Raw genomic sequence first — 24,535 nt, 5'->3', positions numbered from 1 at the left:
ATAGGGACATCCACTGGGAAATGCATTAGGCTGTTTGAATTACAAGATTTATATTTATAAACAATAATGGAGATCACAAAGCTCTGGGGAAAAGCAAAGCTTCCTGGCAATACACATCGTGTAAAACCTGGTCAAGCAGTAAGAAGGCTCATTAAAATGTTGTAGAAATAAATATTTTTTCTGTGCCTCCGAAACACGTAAAAATACACAAAGCCTTTGAAACACAGAAATATATTTGCTTTTACATTCCACAAAATTGTCCTAGCATCCGTTACTCTATATAATACTTCCTAACTGTTGGAAAGGCAAAAGTAAGGTATATATTTGAACAAATAAAACATCAAAAATAGTTATAGGAAAAAATGTTCTAAATTTCCTGCAAACTCGGAGACAAATGGATCTCTACTTATCAGATTTCAAGAATTGGCCTCTTTTATTTTTAATGAAATGTTTGTCATAATAAATTGACTGGCAGACAGAACTATATGTTGGCACATGTATTTCTTTATCAGTGTCAATATTTTTTCAGAAATGGAAGAAATATAAAATGTTCAGATTATATTGCATTTATTTTGAGGTATTCTAATAATTGCAAAAAATCACATTAAAAACTACAAAACATTTGACATTTAATGAAAATTCGTTATTTAACAAAACAAAGTAAAAATGTAATTTAAAATTTACCATTTTAACAGAAAATAGTCTTGTAGAGTATCAATATTTTCTTTCTTTCCTTATACAGGATTTCTATACTGCAGTTATGACTGTAGCATTGCTCTTTTACTCCTTTTTCAACAAGTATAATTTAAACCTTTTGCAAAAGACTCGCGTTAGTAATACAGAATGAAAGTATATGTTATCTAAAATCAGGCCATCTTAGCATCATGAACTGTTACAAAAATACACTACTATTGCACAAATGGAAGTAACTTCATTGTTTATTTTCTTCTCCTTTCTTTGTATGCCATAATTTTCAGTTAAATTTCTTATGAGATGGAGTGCTAAATGAGACTTACTGAGACTTGTCTCATTCAGAATTGAATTCAAGGAAAGTGGTTACAAAACCTGAATACACCAAATATATAACCCTTGGGACAGGCTGAAGCTCAGCTAATCTGCAGACTGTCTTTTTGTTAGTTTCATTTCCTCCATTGCCATAATTGTGCATTTTGAATCTGATTCTAGCTGTATGAGTACTTTACTTGAAAACACACTGGGAGCACATCTGATTGATGCTTTTATTTTTTGTTTTCTTTAGAAATATATTTTCTTGTACATATTTAAAATATTGTATCTTTCTGGCTTTGGCAGATCAGTGTTCAATTAGAGAGGCACGTGAAGTAAGGTATGGAGGATTTACACACGCCCATCTCCCCTTAAAGAAACACTTAAAAAATATCTTTCAAATTTGGAAATAGAGATTGTTAATATATCTTCTTAACTGAATTTACTCTGGTTTTTAATTTTTTTTCTGTACTCACTCAAAACAGAACTGACTTTCTTTGAAAGAAATTACTAACAGAAGAGTTACAATTTTTCAAAATATCAACAATTCTAGGAGGGATAATATGAAATATTACTGTATAATTTTATCAGTCTGATGGTTGCAGTTCTGAAATACATTGCAATAATAATAATATATCTGGAATAGGAAACATAGCTAAAAGATTCTTTTTGCAAAACACAGTATGTCTCAGGAATAAGCACAGGTTTGTGTATTCAGCAGGAGAATTACCTGAAATCTCAAATACATTTTGCTTATCAACTATTTCAGTGCATCTTGTACAATATTAGTTTCTTTTTCTTCATTACCACAGATTTCTTTTCTTTAGAGAGTCCAGTTATAAATGAACTATCTATTTAATGTAATCTGACAGGCAATGCTCTGCATGGGAAGATTTTTGCTTTTGAATAACCAGTGTCTCTCAGTTCTTGTTAGTTTTACTCCTGATGGATCCACTGGGTTGATGGCTGAGGGCCCTAGTTTTATAGTCATAAATTTATTTCAATAATCTGATAGAAAATGTTCCATCTACTGATGACACTGTTACCAGCCTTGAGTTATATTAGAATTTTCTATATGCTTTTCTCTCATTAATTCTCTCTCGTCTTGTTTAGAATGAATAGATTCTGCATTTTTTGCTTTATTTAGGATGAATCTATTCATCCTAAATATAGATTGTGTCAAGATCATCACACTAGTCAGATGCTTCCACTGACATGTTTTCTACGTCAAGGGCTAACAACTGCGGTTTGGGCAGTGTGTCGGAGATCTTTGTTATTGTCTTTAAACTCTAGTTTTACAAGGAAATTATTTCCCTGATACTCCATTTCTAGATTTTGTTGTCTAATATATTTTGCTGTGTTCTTTAAGGTAAAGCAGAATTTAAATACAAGTCATGCTTAAAGCATTTTTATAAAGCTTGGTTGTTGATGCTTGTTTTTTTCATGGCAGTATGTATACATGATGTGAAATTATGTATATGCTTAATTAGTTTGGCCTCACGTTTTACAATGTCATTGTATGAAAAGTACATAGCCATGCTTAAATAGGAAAGTTGTATGAAGATGCTGCAGCTGGTTCTGGAAAGATAAACTCGCATCCCAGGTTGGACATTCTGTTCTGTGCTAGTAAGTTGTCTACTATCCAGCACTGTTAATATAACTTATTAATTAATTAAGTGCTAAGGTATCTGCTGTTCATTTTCTTTTAGGATTTGTACTCCAATATGGTCTTTTCCATATCCAGAGTTCCACACAGTACATCCAGCTCTTATGATCCCAATACATAACTGTCATCATCATCCTCTCACTCCCTGCTGCCATGCACTGTAGCGTTGTCCTGTCCTCCTGTGGTGACAAGTTCAGAGCAATCTTCTTGCTGATTGACCACTTGGCATCTGCCAAATTAGATGAGTAAAGGGAATTTTCTCTGATTTCCTTTTAGCAGGACTTTCTCCTCTATTCAAGCAGTAAGTGTTAAGAGGCTTGTAGAATCCTAATGTCTTTGAGGCCTCAGCCCTTTTCTTAGATTTGCCTGAAATTAGTCAGGGGATAAAAGTTGCTGGAAACCATTGAATTTAAGTGGTTAAAGATGTTTTGTGCCGTCAGGAAACTCAGATTTAAAACAAAACAAGAAAAGGCCTTAATAAATGGTTTGGCTTAAGATTGCTGACATCTGATCAACTGCACCTTTGTCAATTAGATTTCATACTTGGTAATCTAGTTTCCTGTTCATCGTGTGGTTTATGTGATGATCATGATGAGTCTAGCAATGACTCAATGTCCAAGGAGTATTAGGAAGCACTTCATTTCAGAAATTGATCTACATTTAAGTGTTGCTTATTTAATAAGATTTTTTTTTCACTATAATTAGAGGAACACAGTTTTCATATTTCACACTATAACACTTACTACCTTTGTGGCTGCTCCCAATAGCTGCTAGCTATAATACAACAAAGTTAAGTGTACTGCAATTGAATTATTCAAGGTCTCAGTTATGGCTGAAGAGATCCTTATGTTTTTCAGTAAAACCTTAACTCAGCTTAGAAGGGCATGTAGAAAGTTGACTTAATGTAGATTTGCATAATACCTTAATATTTTGTTCTTCAGAAGATATATTCCTGCATACAACTTCCCTTCTTCAGAAGTGAAGTTACTATCCAGGAAATTTTATTTTATTCCATTTTTCTCATTCCTGTGTTCCATAGAGGTTTTTTTACTACCATATTCACTGTTTTTTTTCCCCACAGGTAGTTCAGAATTTAGGATATAGTTTTCTAAAATTATAATTTACATATTACCATCAACTTTTGTCATATATGTGTTTCAAGATATGTAAAGAAATATAATAATACTATTTGATTTTTTTCCCCATTGGTAAGATGACATAATTCTGGTGCTGATGACTATTTTGCTTCTCATAGTCTTAAGCATGACGATTTTTGTTTCAGTTAATTGTGTATATAAAGTGTGTGCTCGGATTCCAAAGTGAATGACTAGTGAGTGATGTTTCCTTTGTGAGTACAGTTGGGGTTGAGTATAATGATTTTCTGCCTGTACAGAGAAATATCACAAGTAAATCTCCAAATCCCTTGAACTTAATTGTTCTTTGTTTAAAGATGGTCAAAGTGTCACATCAGAAACTGAATGTGGGGCAGGTAAACTATGAGGTAGTAAGCTTCTATTTCTGTCAGTTTTCAGAATGTGACTTTCTTTCTGATTCTGACAGACAGGAGCCCATATGAAGGGGAAAGATGCTGCTATATGTTTATATTACCTGGTGAAGGTGTGTGACTTCGGTGTGTCAGGCCAAGAGAGTACAGTTGTTAGTCTTAAACATAAGAGAAATATGGTGCTTTTTTGATTCTCCAGAAGAAGAATTTTGAATAGCCTGCCTAACAGGGCTGCTGCACAAGGACAACAGACTCTTTAAAAAGCTAGCATCAGTAACATACTGAGGAAATAGATTATTAAAATGGACAAGCCTCAGTGACCTGAGTGATATTCTAAAATTTCTGTCATATTGTGTTTTTCTAACATGCTAGAACCAATCATTAATCTATGATGGACTTGTGAGATGAGGAATACATTATGTAAGATGATGTTCATTAAGTAGCTAAGAGTTATGATATAAGAAATAAAGTTTATCTATCTATGGGTACCTGTTTATGTAGACTGGACAAATATTATATAAGGTAGTTTGTTTAATTGCCTTGTTGTTTATAAGAAGATTGGTATGTTTTCGTATTTGCACAATACTTGAAGTTACAGCTACCAAAATGTTTCATTTATTATTGAAATATGACATAAGTTATTTAACAGCATCTAATCAGATAGGAAATCTCATAATATTCTGTTTCCTGAGTAACATAAGTGTGATTCTCGTAATCAGGTCATAGAATCATTGAATAGAATCATAGAATGATCAAGGCTGAAAAAGACCTCCAAGATCATCAAGTCCAATCATACCCATTTTTTAAACACTTCCCGGGATGGTGACTCCACCACTTACCTTGGATGTCTGTTCCAATGCCTGAACACTCTCAGTAAAGAAATTTCTCCTAATATCCAATCTAAACCTCCCCTGATGCAACTTGAGGCTATTTCCTCTCATCCAATCATTTGTTACATGGGAGAAGAGACCAACACTCATCTCACTACAGCCTACTTTCAGGTAGTTGTAGGGAGTGATAAGGTCTCATCTTAGCCTCCTCTTCTCCAAACTAAACAACCCAGTTCCCTCACCAGCTCCTCATAAGACTTGTGATCCATATCCTTCATCAGCTTTGTTGCCCTTCTCTGGACACGGTCCCACACCTCAGTGTCCTTCTTATACTGAGGCGCCCAAAACTGAACACAGTATTCAAGGTGTGGCATCACTAGGACCAAGTAAAGGGAAACAATCACTTCCCCACTCCTGCTGGCCACACCATTTCTGATACAAGCCAGGATGTTGCTGGCTGCCTTGGCCACCTGAGTACAGTGCTAGCTCATGTTCAGCTGACTGTCAACCAGCACTTCCAGGTCCTTTTCCACCAGGCGGTTTTCCAGCCCCTTTTCCCCAAAACAATAGCATTGCATGGGGTTGTTGTGACCAAAATGCAGGACCCATCACTTGGCCTTGTTAAACCTCATAGAATTTACATGGGCCCAGCCAGCCAGCCTATCCAGATCCCTCAGCAGAGCCTTCCTGCCCTTGAGCAGATCAACGCTCCTGCCCAGTTTGGTGTCAGCTGCAAAGTAATGGAGGGAGTACTTGATTCCCTCATCCAGATCATTGATAAAGATATTAAACAAGATTGGTCTCAAATCTGAGCCCTGGGGAACACTGCTTGTGACTGGCTGCCAACTGCATTTAGCACTGTTCACCACAACTCTCTGCGCTTAACCATCCATCCAGTTTTTTATGCTGCCAGCTTCTCTAGGAAATACTGTGGGAGACCAGTCAAAGGATTTACTTAGGTCCAGGTAAACAGCAACCACAGGCTTTCCCTCATCCTCTAGGCATGTCACGTCATCATAGAAGGAGATCCAGTTAGTCAAGCAGGAACTGCTTTACTTAAAAATTAAAGCAAGTAAATGCAATATTTTCAGGAGTATTTAAATATCTGAATTAAAAACTCTCCCTTAACAAGAATTCATGACAATAAACTTTTTTCACAGAACTGTTTACAGAATCAAATTTAAAGTGAAGTTTGGTGTGACAATAATATAATTGTATCAAACTCTGACTAAATATTTGTAGAAAATATGTTCTTTATTCTGAACTTTAATGCCAGTTATATGCATAAACTCTAGTTCTAACAGTAGGATGGAGTCTAAGAGTGGTTTTGTTTCACTTAAGATGTCTTTGAAGATTTCTTTGTACAAGGTAGATTATTCATTACATATATCATGCATATCAAAATTATTTTGAAATAGTTGTGATAGAAAAGATTTTTTTTTCTTAGAAGGGTTCTGAATGAGGCAGTAATTGTTTTGGGAATGAGAAGGGTGTTTATTTGTTTTGTTTGTTTACTGGGTGGAGAATTGGGAGCACAACCATTGCATTTTAAGGATTGTTCTTCAGAAATTCTTTCATTTTCTTGTGTTTTATGATGCCAAACCCAAATGACAGCATAATCCTAGCTCTGCTAATGCCAAGGAAACTCAAAGAAACCAACAACAAAACCATACACAATCCAAATGGTTTTTACTCCTTTTACAGGTGTTGATATTGCTCTCTACTGACCCAAGCTGTGTGATGTAGCCATGATCCCCCTGTAAATATCATAGAATATATTCAACACAGCACAGCTCTAGAGACTGCTACAGATCACATCCAAACATGAAGTTGATCATTAGTGGTTTTTTTGGAGTGTAAATGTCTTTTATGCCCCACACCATTTGCATAGAAAATACATATTTGTGTATTCAGTACCTACAAGAATGTACTGAATCTGAAAAATACAGAAAATTAGTTTTCTTTCTGTTTCTACTTTTACACAAGTAGCATGAATGTCACACTGTTTGCAAGAAGTGAGAATTTTTTTGATCTCTGAGAATTAGTCAGAAAGTTCTCACCTACTTCTAGTTACTATCTGTAAAGAAAGTTGTATGCAACATAAATTAAACTCTTCACTGATTAAAATCTTAATCACAAACAATTCCCAGTTTACTTTGAGGTGTAAAATCAGGGGCATAGGGATGCTCAAGTCTTCCAGCCAAAGGAGTCTATTGTGTCTAAGAAAAATGTTTGTTTCTAAATTGACCCAAAATTTTAATGTTCTCCAGAGTTTCAAGGCAAGCAAGATGTCTGAATTTCGAAGACTGTTTTAGTATACTATTTGCAAATAACTTCACTCATACTTCAAATAGTTTTAGAAAGTACAAAAGCTTTGGGTTTGGGGTTTTTTTGATGGAGAAGAATAAACGAAACACACGTCCTAAAAATTTCTTCTTTATTTTAACTGTGGAAAGACATGTTGTCGTAAAAAAGTATATTTGGAACAAAGGTGGTAGATACAAAATTGACTGAGATTCTGGAATTATGGAAGTTATTGCATTCATAATGATGATGAATTAAAATTGGTTTTTATTATATTAAAAATAAGCTTAGTGAAGAAAGATGTAGCAGATGTCCAAGAAATACTGAGAGAAATCATCTTCTAAAAAAATGCAGCCTCAAAAAAGAAACCTGAATAATCTATTACATATATTGGAAACAAGCAGCTCTGTGAATGAAGCATAACTTTGTAGTAGAAAGCCACCAAGCAAGACCAAGCACAGTCCACAGGTAGAAATTCATTTTAATTTTGTCAAAGATGGCTGGCAGTAAAATGTGAGACGTAACGTCATGAATGCCTGGAACAATGATTCATGTGGGACCTACAAAAGGTGATCTAACCCAAATCCCTGCTTGTCAGCTTCAGTTAGATCAAGTTGCTAATGACCTTGTCTAGTTAAGTTTTGAAAGATCCTTTTGAAGTCCATTTCTGCAAAGCTGCTTTGCAGGTCCTTCCTCAGTGCTGTTAATCATCAACGTGAAGTTCCTGCCAGCCCATTCCTCCAGCCTCTCTAGGTCCTTTGAACTGCAGCCCTGCCTTCCAGCATACCAACCACTTCTGTCCAAGTTGGTATTATCCACTAACTTGCTATCAATACAGGCAACTCATCAGTCTTGTCCTTAATTAAGACATTAGTTTTGGCCACAGTTTTGATTCCTGAACATCTACCATTAATTGACTACCAGTTAAATTTTGTGCACATAATCATCAGACTTTGAGTCTGGCTCACAGTCCATTTGTTCTTCATATCTTATCAATTTAGCTCATGACTGAATACTTAGCTAGTTATAAGTTCAAGCAATCTTTCTTCCCATAACACTTCAATATATATTTAGGATATGGTGGTATTTTGTGTAAAGGTAATCAGTTGCTGTGCTTATCAGTTTGCTAGAAGACTGACAAAGGCTTCAGCATACGAGCTGCACTGTATGAATGAATGCATCCATTGCAGTATTTACCCTTGTGTTGCTAAAACTCTATCTTGGATAAAAAAAATAATAAGCAGGCCAAATACTCACTTATTTCTCTGCTATTTCAGTATCATGCCTTTTTTTCCTTCCTTTGTTAAGGAAGGTAATTCCTAGTATTCAAGAGGACATTATCACCCAGAAAGGTCAAAATTATCAACATAATAGATTAATGCATAGAATAAAGTGACTAAGATGCTTACAAAGTTGTATTAAATGCTGTTGTACCCTTCTTTTGGAGAGATTACTGCTTTTCTGAGAACAAAACACAGCACTACAGGTTGCCTGTAGGCCAATTAAAATGATGAGTAAATTGTTCTACTGATCAATTAATTGTTTCTGTACCATAATGACAGATAAGCCATATAGTTTATTGAAAGGTGAAGACCACCTCTGTGTATTTGAACAATGTTTCAGTTAACATAGATTACAGTCCTGCGAAGTGCTATGACTGTCCTATACAAAACATTCACTAGAAAGAGTATTAATTTACTCCTGAGCTAAGTGAATGCATCTGAGTGAAGGTAAACATAAAAATTGAGAATCAAATCAACCTCTACAGAATCTTGTTCCATAAGACACCAATTAGCTTCACTAGAACAATTTGGACCACTACTAAGAATGACTGAAATCTCTTCTATACAACAGCTTCTGGAAGGCTGCAGTGCTGGGAGCGTAGGATCAATCTGTTCAACCACAGCAGATTTGGTGAAACAGTTTTAATGCAGACTGGTATCTGATCATAGAATCATAGAATAACCAGGTTGGAAGAGACCCACCGGATCATCGAGTCCAACCATTATGGCATTAGGGGATATATTTGTAATAGGACTGCAAGAATGTTTGCATACAGCATCAGCCAAATGGGAATGGCTCTTTGGCAATATCAGATTAGGATGGAGTTACACACTGGTAATGGCAGTTTAGATGACAGAAGATTTGTCCAGCAGAAATCCACTGGAGGAATGAACGTTCCACTGACTGCTGCTACCAAACACCATGCATTTATCTAAAGATTGGGCAATTTTCAAGAAAGTGACAGGCTGCCTAAAGTACTGCTGAACATACAGCTGCAATCACGTGAAGCAATATCATCTTTTAGTAGTTTAACAAGAGAGCTCCTGACTTCCCAATCAGTTTTCAGAGGGTTGAGAAAGACTCAGAGCTTACCATAAAGAATCATAAATTGACAGTATATCCATCCCACGTTATTTTTAATATCCTATCAAAACCTATTAAATGCCTTTAGTCAGTTCCTCTAGTTTCCAATAATGAAGTTTACAACAATTTAGTGCTTAGTTAGAACATTTCTAATTTCCACCGCTAGTCTAAATAAATGCCTATAATATATTTTATATAACCTTTATATTTCTAAATTTGATCATCTTATGTGTATATTATTTGTAGATAGTATTGTTTAGAATTATCTATTTCACTCGTGCCTGTATGAAATAATTTCAGGCTGTCTGCAGAGCAGTGTTTAAATACTTGTTGGGAGACATTTTTGACCTTACGATCTAGAAGGTTTTAATTTTCTAACAGTTTTCATTCTGTCAGGTTTTTTTTGGAACACTTCAGTTCTACAAATACTGACAGATAATTAATGAGTGATTTCAAATATTTGTTTTGCTTGAAGCTATAGTATTCTGGAATGCTTGGAGTTGGTATCAGTAAAATGATTTTCTGAAACAGATGGCTAACATTATGGGTGTGATTACAAAGAAGTGTGTAGTGTCATGTGGATATATTTGAACTAGCTTTACTATTTGGAAATCTCTAATGAGTTCACCCTGTCATATGGGTTATAACACTTCCAGTTCCTGGATTGGTGTAATTATGTAACATACACTTTATGGCCTCTACATAACATATTCTTTATGACCTCAACCTTTTCCTTTATGGAATTTATTAGTCAAAGCAAAAGTGACAAAAGACTACATTTCACATTTATTTTAGCCATAAGTAAATTCCAAAATTCATCTTATCCCATCACTATAATTTTATGTATGAAATAAAATAGCCAACAATATGAAAGTGTCAGTTGACACCATCTGTAAGCGCAGAGCTCTGCAAAAGAATGCATAGCAGAACACTTATATGAAAATTTGTGAAGATGGCTTTTATATGAATATCAAGGAATTACATCAAAAAGTGAACTACGCATATTAATTGAATCAGCTACTGAGAAATTTTCCTGTTACATCAGTGTTATTTTCTTTTTTATATGGTAAATTCTATTTTTTCTGTTGTTGTTCCGGACATTCTTCTTTTTTCCCTGGATATTTCCCTAATGCGTGGTAACTTCCCGCCACACCCCCCTCCCCCCCCTTTACCTAGGAAATCTCTTTCTATTTCTACTAACAAGCTTAGTGTGCTTCTCCGTCCTTCTCACACTTCTGTTTGTTTATTAGTATTATGGGCTAGTATTACAAAGCAAATTTGAGACCATAAATATTTTTAGGAACCATTGTGCAAGGAATTAGACTAATGTGTAATAAAATTGTCTATTTTCTAACATGTCTAAAATTAGTTGTATTTTAATGATAACATCCATTCCCTCTAGAACTGAATATTCATAATTTCTTCAAACCATCCAACGAATAGTAGTTTTTTGCCACAATGCAGTTTTAAATTTTATCTCTTTCCACATGCTTACCTTTGCAGTCATCCTAGCTGCTTTAGACTCAACAAACTGTAACAACATATTAACTTCGATATGTAGCACCTTCTGATCCATTTTCCAGCACCTCAGTGCTGCACTGCCTTGATCACTATTGCAGAATGCTCAAGAGGAATATATAAGAAACTCAACAGAGTTTCAGATTATATATAACAAGAAAAGTTGTATTTTTTTCTCTTTTCTGCGTTGATGGTTGACCTGTTATGTCAACTGTGCAGACTTGGGGAGGGAGTTGGGTTGGAGGATGTCTAAGGTAGGGTTGGTATGGGCACACACTGTATTCTCCTCAGTGTTGGTAGGTTTCAGTTTCCCTGCTGTGATACAACAAAAGCATTATTGAAAGAAGTTGTCTTCGAGCTGTCTTTCTTGCCTAGTTCCAGATGAGAATTGAGGTTTATATAATTACATGGTGTCTGTTTACCATTTTTTTCTCCTTGTGTCACCTTCCTGTCCCTCAGGCAACTTTGTACCTATTAGAAGATTTGATCCAAAAGGACAGAGACGGTTAAGAAAATTATTTTTCAAACAAAACTTTCATATCTAATGATTAACCCAACAGGTTATAAAAACACTGAAAAGAGATCATAGTTCTTATGCATACTTTTTATGAGCACAATTGTGTAATGCTTTTATTTTGTATGCTTGTTCTCCTTTACTATGGATACCAAGAAAAATTTTCTGTTAAGGGTTTTATACTGCAACAAACCACCACAAAATGGTAATGACAAAATATTAGGGTTTAGTACATTGTTCTGTAGAAAAAAAAATATAAGTGGATTAAATGTTGCAAAATGTTGGCAAAATGTTGCAAAACTGATTGGATTTCACAAAAAAAACCAACCCTATTAATATAACATACAAAGATTCTCCAGTTCAAAGGTTCTACAGTACTTATTTGACCACTCATTTGGTGGTAACTTGGTGAAGATAAATATATTTCGGTTATGGAGAAGATAAACTTTTAAAAATACTTGTGTGAAGTAAGCCTCAGAGTTAGTTTCTGTGTTTTGCGATGATTAGCAAAACTAACTGTGAAAACCAAAATTCTGCATTAGGTAATTTGGATTTTGAATAGGGAATAAAGGCATCCCCAGTAAAATAAAATTCCCTTTTGAATTCTTTCAGGTATCTAGATAGGTTCATAGGTTTATTTGTCAGTTTTGCTTATGAAATACTCTTCTGTTTACTCAGTATTGAGTACCTAGTATTTCTCTAATTGATATTGACCAAATGTCCAAGCTATTGTTTGGTTGTTTTGATTTGTTTTTTCGTTCACCTCAGAACATTATCAACTGTATGTTCCTGAATCAGCTCAAGTTGGATCAGCAGTTGGCAAAATCAAAGCAAATGATGCAGATACTGGTTCAAATGCAGACATGAAGTACACAATTATAAATGGTGATGGCTCTGGGGTGTTCTCCATATCTACTGACAAAGAAACAAGGGAAGGGATTCTTTCCTTGAGGAAGGTAAGCAATAGAGTTTGAAAGTCTGCTATGTATTTAATGAAAATAAAAAATGAATGATAAATAAGGAGGTACCATGATGAAAATATTTTACTGTGTAAACCTATTGAACCAGGAACTTCACTAGTGTAAGTTCCTCCATATCGTTTCCTGAGATACTTTAAATCTTTGCAGGGAAGGCAGGGAGAAAAGAAATTTAAGGAAAGAAACAGTTATTTAAATCTTCTGTACTTTTTGAATGGCCATATCTAATATATGTAATAAAATAAGTCTTCCTGAATTTTTAATTAGGTTGGTTTAATTTTTCTTAATGATAGTTTTGCGCAATAAATTTCTCTGAAAGAAGTAAAATTTGGCTGAGAACTGTATTGTTGTCCCCAGACTGTATGAAATTTTGTATAGAAACTTTATCTGTGCAATGACCAATGACTGTATAATTCACTTTTCATAGACTCTTATTCTTTCATTTTCTCTCAAGCCGGCATCTGAAGTGTCAAGCATTGTGCACCGTGTAATGTAAATACCAACTTGCTTATAAAGACTCAAAATATAGCCGATCAAGCCATCACACAGTCATAATTTATATGAATTTTGTTTATCTCAGTGTTCTTGACATTTAATTTCATTCTGAACTGAATTCCATGCACAAATCTAATCCCATACATAATTTCATCTCCATATTAAGACCTCTGAACTGATTCATAGTGAACATTCCCTGAAGTATCTGCCAACTTAGGCTAGTATTCTATGGCTAGATTTAAATTCACTTTTATCATAACCCAGAGAGATGGTTTATTATGTTTAAGTAATATTTTTTTTTTTAAAAAAAACAGCTTTCCAAAAAAGGGAAATAATATTTTGATTCAGTTTTCAGCTTGGACTAACAGACATCAATTAACAATTCTCATGTGCATTTGTTATTATTGATTATTGTAGGCATCAATTATATCCATGCAGCCTAAAAAGTAAAAGTTAATTTGTATTCATATTTGGTCATATGTATTCTTGGCCTGATTAATAGTAGGAAGACAGGCTGAGGCAGTTGTGCTTGTTTAGCCTAGAGAAGTGAAGGCCCTGGGGAGACCTTTTAGCAGCCTTCCAGTACTTGAGAGGGGCCTACAGCAAAGACGGAGAGGGGCTTTTTATGAGAGAACACAGTGATAGGATGAGGGGTAAGAGGTTTTAATCTGCATGAGGTGAGATTTAGATTAGATATCAGGAAGAAATTTTTTACTGTGAGGGTTGTGAGGCACTGGAACAAGATGTGCAGAGGAGTAATGGATGCCCCATCCCTGGAGGTGTTCAAGGCCAGGTTGGATAAGGCTTTGAGCATTCTGATCTAGTGGAAGGTGTCTCTGCCCATGGCAGGAGGATTGGAAGTAGATGATCTTTAAGGTCCCTTCCAACCCAAAATATTCTATGATACTATGAAGAATAAAAACCAGAGAAAATGTGGGAAAAGAAAACAAATAAGAACTATTATAAAGAATGTTGAGGTTTTGCATCTGAATAGATATGTATGTATGTAAATTTTATGTAAAATCTTAAAAAGATTTTTTAACTGAAAAAAATGCTATTTTTATAACTCATAAGGATTTAAAAAGACTTTATATCTCCCCCAGTACCTTAAAAAGCTTTAATTCAGTGTCTTTTATAAAGGTTTTGTAATATTCACCTCTTTCAGCTCCATAAATTTAAATTCTTTCTCTTTTATACTTCTGAAGTAATTTCCTGCTGGCCTTGATGTATCTTAATGCCATAATCTGTTACTTCTTCTACAAAATGTATATTCTCTGCTTAAAAGATCACCACAACTATTTTTCATTAAATACTTTCATGCACATTGAGAACATGAAGCAGAAAGGAAGAATTTTTAACAAAATCACAGAATCACAGAATCACAGAATAACCAGGTTGGAAGAGACCCACCGGATCACCGAGTCCAACCGTTCCTACCAAACACTAAACCATATCCCTCAGCACCTCGTCCACCCGTGCCTTAAACACCTCCAGGGAAGGTGACTCAACCACCTCCCTGGGCAGCCTGTTCCAGTGCCCAATGACCCTTTCTGTAAAGAATTTTTTCCTAACGTCTAGCCTAAACCTCCCCTGGCGGAGCTTGAAGCCATTCCCTCTTGTCCTGTCCCCTGTCACTTGGGAGAAGAGGCCAGCACCTTCCTCTCTACAACGTCCTTTCAAGTAGTTGTAGAGAGCAATGAGGTCACCCCTCAGCCTCCTCTTCTCCAGGCTAAACAACCCCAGCTCTCTCAGCCGCTCCTCATAAGGCCTGTTCTCCAGCCCTTTCACCAGCTTTGTTGCTCTTCTCTGGACTCTCTCCAGAGCCTCAACATCCTTCTTGTGGTGAGGGGCCCAGAACTGAACACAGTATTCGAGGAGCGGTCTCACCAGTGCCGAGTACAGAGGGAGGATAACCTCCCTGGACCTGCTGGTCACGCCGTTTCTGATACAAGCCAAGATGCCATTGGCCTTCTTGGCCACCTGGGCACACTGCTGGCTCATATTCAGTCGGCTGTCAACCAACACACCCAGGTCCCTCTCCTCCAGGCAGCTTTCTAGACAGACTTCTCCCAGTCTGTAGCACTGCATAAGGTTGTTGTGCCCCAAGTGCAGGACCCGGCATTTGGCCTTGTTAAACCTCATGCCATTGGACTCTGCCCAGCGGTCCAGCCTGTTCAGATCCCTTTGCAGAGCCTCCCGACCCTCCAGCAGATCGACACTTCCACCCAGCTTAGTGTCGTCCACAAGCTTGCTCAGGGTGCACTCGATGCCTTCATCCAGATCATTGATGAAGACATTGAACAGGGCTGGACCCAGCACTGAGCCCTGGGGAACCCCACTTGTCACTGGCCTCCAGCTGGATTTCACACCATTTACCACCACTCTCTGGGCTCGGCCATCCAACCAGTTTTCCACCCAGGAGAGTGTGTGCCTGTCCAGCCCAGAGGCTGACAGTTTCTCAAGCAGAACGCTGTGAGAAACTGTGTCAAAGGCTTTGCTGAAGTCCAGGAAGACCACATCCACAGCCTTTCCCTCATCCAGTAGCCGGGTCACTTTGTCATAGAAGGCGATCAGGTTAGTCTGGCAAGACCTGCCTTTTGTGAACCCATGTTGACTGGGCCTGATCACCCGGTTCTCTTGCATGTGCTTCATGATAGCACTCAAGATCACCTGTTCCATGACTTTCCCTGGCACTGAGGTCAGACTGACAGGCCTGTAGTTTCCTGGGTCAAAATGAAAGAGTCCATACATAAAATGAGTGAAATCACGTTTCTTATTGGTTTTGACAGACAAAATAGCTTCAGATATATTTTCACTGTGTTTTAGAGTCTAACAAAAGCATGTGTTGTCTTTTTATACGTACATATGTCAGTGATTTGAGTCATTTTCCCATCAAGAAAAGGAGCGATACATTTTGCTTAGGTAATGTTAGGTAATTTCAGTCAATCAGAAATTCAGCTCTTAAAGTTACATAAATCTATGTGGAATACCCCCATTCTTTCCTCAGGGAAGTTATAGTATCCCCTTGAACAGCACAAAAAGCAAATCTCATTTTTTAACTTTTTTTACTACGATCTGATATGCAATTTAACAAGCATTTTATTACTGTATGCTGTAATTACTTTTTATTTAGATTGGATTTGAAGCTGAATTCATTTAATGGCCTACACAAAACAGATCATCTCTGCTAAGAGCACAATCTATTTTGTTTCATAAATCAGATGCCATTACCTTCCATGAGAGTAGAGTAGAATGCTCTGCCTTCTTTCTAATACTTCTCTGGAAGAATGTATGGTAGGCACATCAGAAAATCTGAAAGTGAATACATTATTGTGTCTGAAGATATGAAGACTTCCTCAACCCTTTTAAAACTTAACTTGTTTGAAGTTCTGATGCAAAAATCAAATTTCTCGGCATCTCTGTTTTAGACTGATTAACAGGCATGCAAAGTTAACACTCATGAGTGTTGGAAGGAATCTTTTCTAGTCTCATGCTGTGTTGACTCAAAACATCTGAAACTTTCATCATCTTCCCTATTGAAAAGTCCTGTGGAACCACTTTTCAGTCATAAAGATTCTGCCACAAAGGATTGATTGCCAGCTGTCATGAAGTATTCCCGTTTGCTTCACGCAATTCTTTTCTGAATGGGAAGCTAAAGGCAATCAAAACAAAATATCACAGTGAAAGCCATCACAGTCTGGATCCTTCAGAGAATGGCTGATCAGCATGTTCCCCCCATGTTAAAACTTTTTAAGAAGTATGCTAGAACATTCACGTCAAGTCAGGAACTATTATTCAAGCTTTCCTGAAAAAAAAATATTCTGAACAGCCCATGACTGTTCCATTTTGTATAATGAGACTGGGAATGTCCAGGAAGCATCTATTACTTCTCATAAAACTCTGTTATTATTTTTGAGAATCTGATATTAGAAATGCAAACTGCAATATAATGAACAGCAGTGTTTTCCAGTTAGCCCTGTGACTGGTCACTTGAGCTCCATTTAGTATTTTCAGTTTTGCATGAAAATCAGAATAATCAATGAATATATACTGAAGATATGTGGGCAATGGTCATGGAAAGGCATTGTGCTTTGCAAAAATAAGAAACAGGAAGAAAAAATCTGTTTAGCTCTGTCTAAAATATAATTTTTTTTCTTTCCAGAAAAGACTTAATGATCTTCAGTGTTCTAGAAACCACCATCTAGATTTCTAGAGATAGGATAGGGCTGCCTCTCTTACTTTATAGCTACAGTTAATGACTTAGGCAACTGGCATACAGGGCCTTTCTGTGAGTTAAATGAGGAAGAATTTAAACTTAGTTTCGACACATTACAAGTGAATGTCTTTACAAGTAACTTATACTAGCACCTGTTTCTCTTGGAGAGAGCAAGGGGTCAGAAAGGAAAGCCACATATTTCTGTCAGGCTGCTTGGATTTAAATAAGTCCTATTTTGAATCTGAGGAGATAGTTGAAATGTTTCCTTTGTAAATATAAATTATTTTGTATTCTCATTTTTATGCCCAAACTCTATCTGAATTAGAGTATCTTAGGTATTTTAAGCTTAATGTTATTATTAACATATCATATTAAAAAAAAATGGGAATAAAAAATTCCTATTGATTATCATCTCAGATTATCTGAAATAATGAATGAGTCTATGAGTGAATTTCTTAGCACAACATTAGATGGGCTGTAATTGGGGGGGCCCAGTTTGTTCTTTAAATGTAAAGATAAATATGATTTTTAATGTATATACAATGATTAAAAAGAAGCCTAGCAAAATACAGTTCTGTAGATTCAAATTGCAAACGTATTTAAGTTTTTTAATATCTTATGAAAAGGAAAAGGAAAAGTGACGTAACGAATGGACTTTTTAATTGTTCAAAGATGTGGAATATGCAGGACTTGCTTTGCTTGTGAATATCCTCATTTCTCCTCAGGAGAGAGCAAGGAAGATAAAAAAATTGTTACTGACTGTGACCCCTGGTAATAATAATCCTTAGTGCAGTACGTGTCTTTTCTATCAAAAATAGCTCAGTGTTGAAAATAGTGGGGTTTTTTCACCTTTGTAAATCACAGTGCAAGTACGTAAGCTGCTTTTCTCTCATATCCCAGTATCTGGTTCTTTAATTCAGAGACACTATGGGAAAATGGAAAAAAGAAAATGAAAGCAGAGAACTGCTTTGGTTGTGGTTGAAATGTCAGCTTTTTCTGGTTATCTGAATGGATTATTCTCGTATTTCTAGAAAAAAAAGTTGGCATTGTCTGATTGAATAACTACAAAAAGACAACACAACGTTTTGTATTGTTCCTCATTTGTTTTCTGGGAGAAATTAATCTTCCTATAGAACCTAATCCAGTCATTATCTGTATAAGCTTAAGTTAATTTTCAAAAAAAGACGTCATAGTTACAATTTGCAATCCTTTTGTAAACTGTTAATCTTATAATATATATGCTGCAAAGCAATGCAAATTACTATTTAATATCTCCTTTCTCATTACAAATCTACAACATAAATTCACAACATCTGAGTTAAAATTTACTAAACATATTTATTTATTAATTGATTTGAGTAGTACCCTAAGCTCTTTTTTTTAATAGTAATGGATTTATCAGGCTAGGGGAAATTTTCATGCCTTTAAAATTTTTATTTATACATTCAGGAAAGGGAGACAGAGAAAACAAAAGATAGAAATGTCTCATACTCTTAGAATTAACAGAATGAATTAATTGTCCTTCAATACATAGAGGAGCAATCAAAGAAATGTATAACATATATAAATCCTGAACATTTTTCTTATACATCATCAATCAAATTTACTGTAGATTTTATCTACAAGGTACATACTGACATTTACAAATCACAGACTGAGTCCCTCATATTTCTTGCCTTAAGTACTACTTTTCCAGCCTTTGGGGTGATACGGAAGTACCAGTTTAGTCTTGGTTGAACGCTTGTATAATTGTACTGAGTTCTGTTCAGGCAGACTGTGAGGTCCACACAGAACGATCCTGGTAATAGTGTAATTCTGCCATGCCATAATATCATAATAATTTCTACTGAAAAAAAAAAACAAACAAAAAAACCAAACCAAAGAATTACATGCATAGACCACTTCTTTTTGTGTTATGCCTGGGTTCCAATGCCATTGGAAACTTAGTGATGTTATATATATTTGTACAAAACACCTGCTTTGCTCAGTAATAAATAATAATAAATAATAATAAATAATAATAATAAATAATAATAAATAATAAAAATAATATAATAATAAATAATAAAAAATAATAAATAATAATAATAAATATTAACCTACCTATCCTTCTTCAAAAATTGTTTGAAGCCAGAAATTTGTAACCAGTAAGTATTGAGGTGTCTAGTATCAAGTAAGATTGCTTTTGCTCAACATAGAAAAAAATTGTGATCTGAAACTTTGATATCTGTTTCATGACTGCATGATCTGGCCTGTGTTCATGAAACAGATAAATTACTAATCTGCATGCCTTATGTCCTCTTAGGTTTATTTGATTCCCAGGAGCTTGCCTAACTTTATGGAATTGCAGAGAGATACTGATAAAATTTCAAAAAAATTGCAACAGGGATTCTCCTTGACAGTCCTGTGTTTAAATAACTTTGGTCCTAGGTTCCTTATTATGTGGAAACTTTGTCAGGTTTTTCTACCATTGGCCTTGTCGTCATCATTGCAATCAATCCCTACAGTCATTGTGGTACAATTCTGGACTGAGGGACTGTCTCAGACTCTGCCTAGGAAGTGGGCACATAAACTGTAGTAAATGGAGGTTTTGTAGCACAGCAAATAATACATCTTTTGCCATTGATTAGGAGTTTTGAGATCAGTTTCTTAAGATGTTTAGCACATCTGAATTGAATTGGTATTTTTAAAGCCATTTCATTAATTAGAACTCAGACGATAAGTAAAGAAAAAAACCTTCTCACATTAACTTCTTGGTGGTCTGTCTGTGAAAAGTAATCTGTTACTACTCAAAATATTTGTGGTCCTATAAACACAGCTTCCAGTAAAAACATTGCTTAATTCTGTATCTGCTAACAGGACTTCGTTACTTGTGTACTGATACTGAAAGCGCTGAGATTTGAGTGTGTCATGTTTATCTTGTATCTTCCATAAGACAGTGTAATAGCATACTAATGTATTGTTATAATGAACGTCATTAAAGTTAGTTCATAACAATGTGAAAACCAGTTGAACTAGGGAGATGAATTTTTCACTTGTGTAAACAGCAAGCTAGAAATTGGTCTCCTAAGACAAGAATTATCCGTGCTGTGTGATATGAGTCAGAACCTGAGCTTTTTCCTTCCTAGTAGAGAGGCAGGGTTCTTAGTAGGACTCTATTGATTTAAATAATAGGGCAATGCTCAGGTGGCAGTGATGCTTCTGGTGAATGGTGCAGCTGGGGATGTATCTCTTATTGGGTTTTATGGGAAGATTAGGCCCTGTAGAAGGCATATGCCCAGCTGCAGACTTTCTTCCCATTTATGGTTGCATAATCCGCTTGCAGCACAGCACTACATGGTGAGACAGGCTGTAGAGTTGCCCCTCTTTGCTGGTAAAGACTGTGAAAAGAAAATGGTCTAGAATGTAGGGGTGCATCCTTTCTGATTAAAAAAAATACACAGGCACAAGTTTAGTCTTCTGCATTTAAGTTCCTGTCTCTTATGGTAACTGAGTGTTTTCCTGCAAAGATTGTTTTTTTTTTTCATTTGAGGATTTAAGAGAAGAAGTGTCCAGAATAATTTTAGTATCTCTATCACTGTCAAATAAGTGTGCTAATTAAACATATAAAGTTGATTTAGTTTGGGATACATCAGTCTTTATCTTTTTCAGTATTTAGGAATGACCAATAAAAATCAAAAGGTGATAAAACCCAGAGTGTTTACAGTATCACAGAAGAATCTGTGCTCGTTCTAGAACCTGAGTTTTTCCCAAACTGATACCTTGCCCACAGTTCTGTTGTAGAGAAAACCTGAATTCATCCTTCTGCTTTCAAGGTATGGCAGTGGCTGCCAGAATATCACAGAATATCGTCTCTTTCCAGTAACATAAAGGAGTGTAGTTTAAGTTAAATGGGAAAGATGTAGTTATTTTTCTAGCAGGCTAAACTGAAGCACAGAATATTATTGATAAATCTTTTTTTTTTTTCTGCCAACAGCCGCTCAACTATGAGAAAAAGAAATCATATACACTTAATATAGAAGGAGCAAATACTCACCTTGATTTCCGCTTTTCACACTTGGGACCATTCAAAGATGTAACAATGTTGAAAGTCATTGTTGGTGATGTGGATGAACCTCCCCTCTTCACTATGCCTTCCTATGTTATGGAAGTTTATGAAAATGCGAAGATTGGAACTGTTGTTGGCACAGTAACAGCACAAGATCCTGACACTGCCAACAGTTTAGTGAGGTAAAGTAAGTCTAAATTATACAGGATTGAATTCCAGTGTTAAAGGGTTAATGTGATCTGGGATATATAAAAATATGTCTTTTATTTTAGTACCTAAAGTTGAACATAGATCAGAACAGTGCCTTTATCTGTCTGCATGGATTAGATTTAATAATGTAATCTTCAATCTTTTGTTAGCTTGCACTAAAATTGCCACCTAGCTGATGGTCTTAGCAAAGGTCTATGTGCACCAGTCCCTCTAACAGCACTTCTCCAATCAGTCCAGTGAACAAGGCCAATATTTGTGACCATGTTATGTAAAATGGTGTACTTCACTGGCCTGCTGCCAGTTAGTATCCTGCCACTGGCTGTAAATCTGTTCACAATCATAATGCTGATTTTCCCCTGTCACATCAGTATTGTGCTGGCCCTGTGCACACCTGCCACACTGTAGTTGTCCCAGGTGCTTGTGCAGGACTGGAACTGGTTTAGATATGCCTTTCCTCACAGACATGCTGTATAATATTTGGAAAATTATGTTTGAGGAGGAAGTCATTATTTTTAATATGCTTCACTTTTGGAGAGGTATCAAGAGAACAGAATGGGTGTGATAGTGGACCCTACTGATGTTGCTAGGGCTGTCTCGTGTCATCACCTATTGCTGCATGTAGGGCAAAGCGAAGTACTTAGAAGTAAATATTAACAACATCATATACATAATTTGTAAGCAAAATGAATATGTAACATACTAGGAAGGAAAGATTTTGATAGTCTTTTTATTATAATTAAATTTATTCTGAAAGAATATTCTTATTAAAAAGAAAAAAAAAAGAAAAAAATAAAAAAAGGAAGATATCTGCAATAGTGCTTCTCTGGCCAGAATACTTAATGTAATAACAGAACTGGCTTGGAAATAGGTCATGGTCTAAACTATCCCCACAGCAAGCTTGAAAAAGCATTGATGCCAAAGATGTACATATGGATATTATTTGGTTTCTTCTAAATTTAAGAGCACTTGGATTTAACCTTGAACACTCTGATATTGGTATTTGAATTCTTTATTGGTTTAGAGTATAGTTTTCAGCTACATGTTATCAGCTTTAATAGGATCCAATGACATTTTTTACCAGCTTCATTTGTGGGATGAGTTAGTTACTTTCTAAACTAACAAACAGTCTGAGAATTCTGTGGAACAATACATGAATGTTTGACTAGAAGTTGGTAGTGGATTTAAAATGTTTAAGAAAAAATATTCTTCAAAAATACAAGTTTGATGCTGTTCCTTTTTATGACTCAATGGTATAACCCTTGTGGAAATCACATGAGTATGTACTTGGAAAACAGTTTTTCTTAAGCTAACTGGATATTTTTGTCACTTGACTGAGTTGAAATCTGCTGGCTATGTGTAAGAGTCTTGGTAAGATGAAACAATTTTTGCAGAACAATGAAAGCACCAGGTTTTTATGCTTCTCTTGTGCTAATAGCCTAGGATTCAAAATGTTTACTGTCAGACAATTGATATATACAATTTCTTAGTGGCAAGTTATAGCCTTTGAAAAATTGCTTAAATGGTGTTTGTGTCTAAATCATAACATAAAAAAAATGCTAAAAATAATTGCCAAGTGCCTTAAGGTTTAATAATATAATTCTGAAAGAACAGCTAACACAGGCAGACAGATTAGCTGTCACGGTAGTTTGGGAGTAGGAAGGGCGATTGCAGATTTCACTAGTTCCTCCATAATTCAACTGTCTTGGGCTCCTAGGAGTTTTGCCTACGAAGGAGTAAGACAATTGTGGTAAAAGGAAAGCAGCAGCACCTTGTACAAAGAGTGGAAAGGCCAGAAATAGATCTTCTGGGTGAAACAGGCAATAATTTGGAGATAGAGCTATTGGAAGGAAAAATATTTCCAAATATTGACTTTTTTTTTTACAAACAGGAATTTGGAACCAGTAGTTGTGTCCAGAGTAATAAATACCCATATTATTTGAATAATTAAGGAGAAACAGTTTCTTTACCTTTGTCTCTCATCATTGATGTTTATTTTTGCATTATTCCTTCTAGCTCTCTCTGTTCCAATAGAGAAAAAATAAATTGCTAGCAAAATCTACTAAATCATGAACTCTGAAGGGAGCCAGGCCTCAGTTACATTAGAGGGGTTCAACAAGGCCAATAGCAACTCAGATATCCTTGACATGCAATTAAATTGTGACCTGGTCCATTCTCTAGCCAGGCTTCATCCTGTCAGCTGACAATGAATATCATTTACAAGCATGTCGGCTTTTCGTGAAGGTATCAATGCTCTAAAGGGCTGGACTAACAGGTTGGTGCATGGCACTCTGAAAAGGCACCAGGCTGAGCTGGTGTGCCCTCAGGTTTTCCTTGAGCCTTCTCCAAAAGGAAAAGAAAGACAGCTCTAGGAACAGGAGTCTAACACCTGCTTCCCTCACCTCACCTCACTTCACACTCAAACACTCGTATGGTGAAGAAGGGCTTTGTATTATTTCAAGATCTGGCCACAGCTCAAGAAGCTCCAGGTTGGAAGTGGCACACAACCCGAGGAGTGGACCAAGCTTGCCAGGCTGAACTGTCATTCCACTGGAGGCAGGGTCCAGGAAAAACAGGAAGCTGTTTTTCTTAGAAACAAGCACACGGTGCACTTATGTCCTTCTCTGCTGGTTTGCAAGAAGTGCATCCCTATATTCTAGACCATTTTCTTTTCAGACTCTTTACCAGCAACAACCTCATGAATCTGAAAGTTAGTCTGAGGGCAATGAGATCCATCTCTCCTTCATTTCCCTATAATTCCAAGTTAAAAGAAAAAAAAAATAACCAGAAAAATAGAATTTAACTTTCTTAGAAAGCACAGATCACACAATCTCCAGGGAAGATACCTGCAGATAAAATGAACAGATCTATGTGGAACAATGGT

General features: G+C 36.0%; 1 protein-coding gene across 3 annotated transcripts in view; it reads left to right on the top strand.

Annotated features, from left to right (window-relative positions):
• CDH18 (cadherin 18) overlaps window positions 1-24,535 on the top strand; it is a 192,159-nt gene that overhangs the window by 121,071 nt on the left and 46,553 nt on the right. For all 3 annotated transcript variants that reach the window (XM_069853512.1, XM_069853510.1, XM_069853511.1), the window contains exons 6-7: window positions 12,477-12,664; window positions 21,373-21,626. In XM_069853512.1, coding sequence (XP_069709613.1) covers window positions 12,477-12,664; window positions 21,373-21,626 — 442 coding nt within the window. The remainder of the gene's footprint in view (window positions 1-12,476; window positions 12,665-21,372; window positions 21,627-24,535) is intronic.

Source organism: Phaenicophaeus curvirostris, chromosome 3 (assembly GCF_032191515.1).
Source record: "Phaenicophaeus curvirostris isolate KB17595 chromosome 3, BPBGC_Pcur_1.0, whole genome shotgun sequence".
In the NCBI taxonomy this organism is placed as follows: domain Eukaryota; kingdom Metazoa; phylum Chordata; class Aves; order Cuculiformes; family Cuculidae; genus Phaenicophaeus; species Phaenicophaeus curvirostris.
This window is presented reverse-complemented; position numbering and strand designations above follow the sequence as displayed.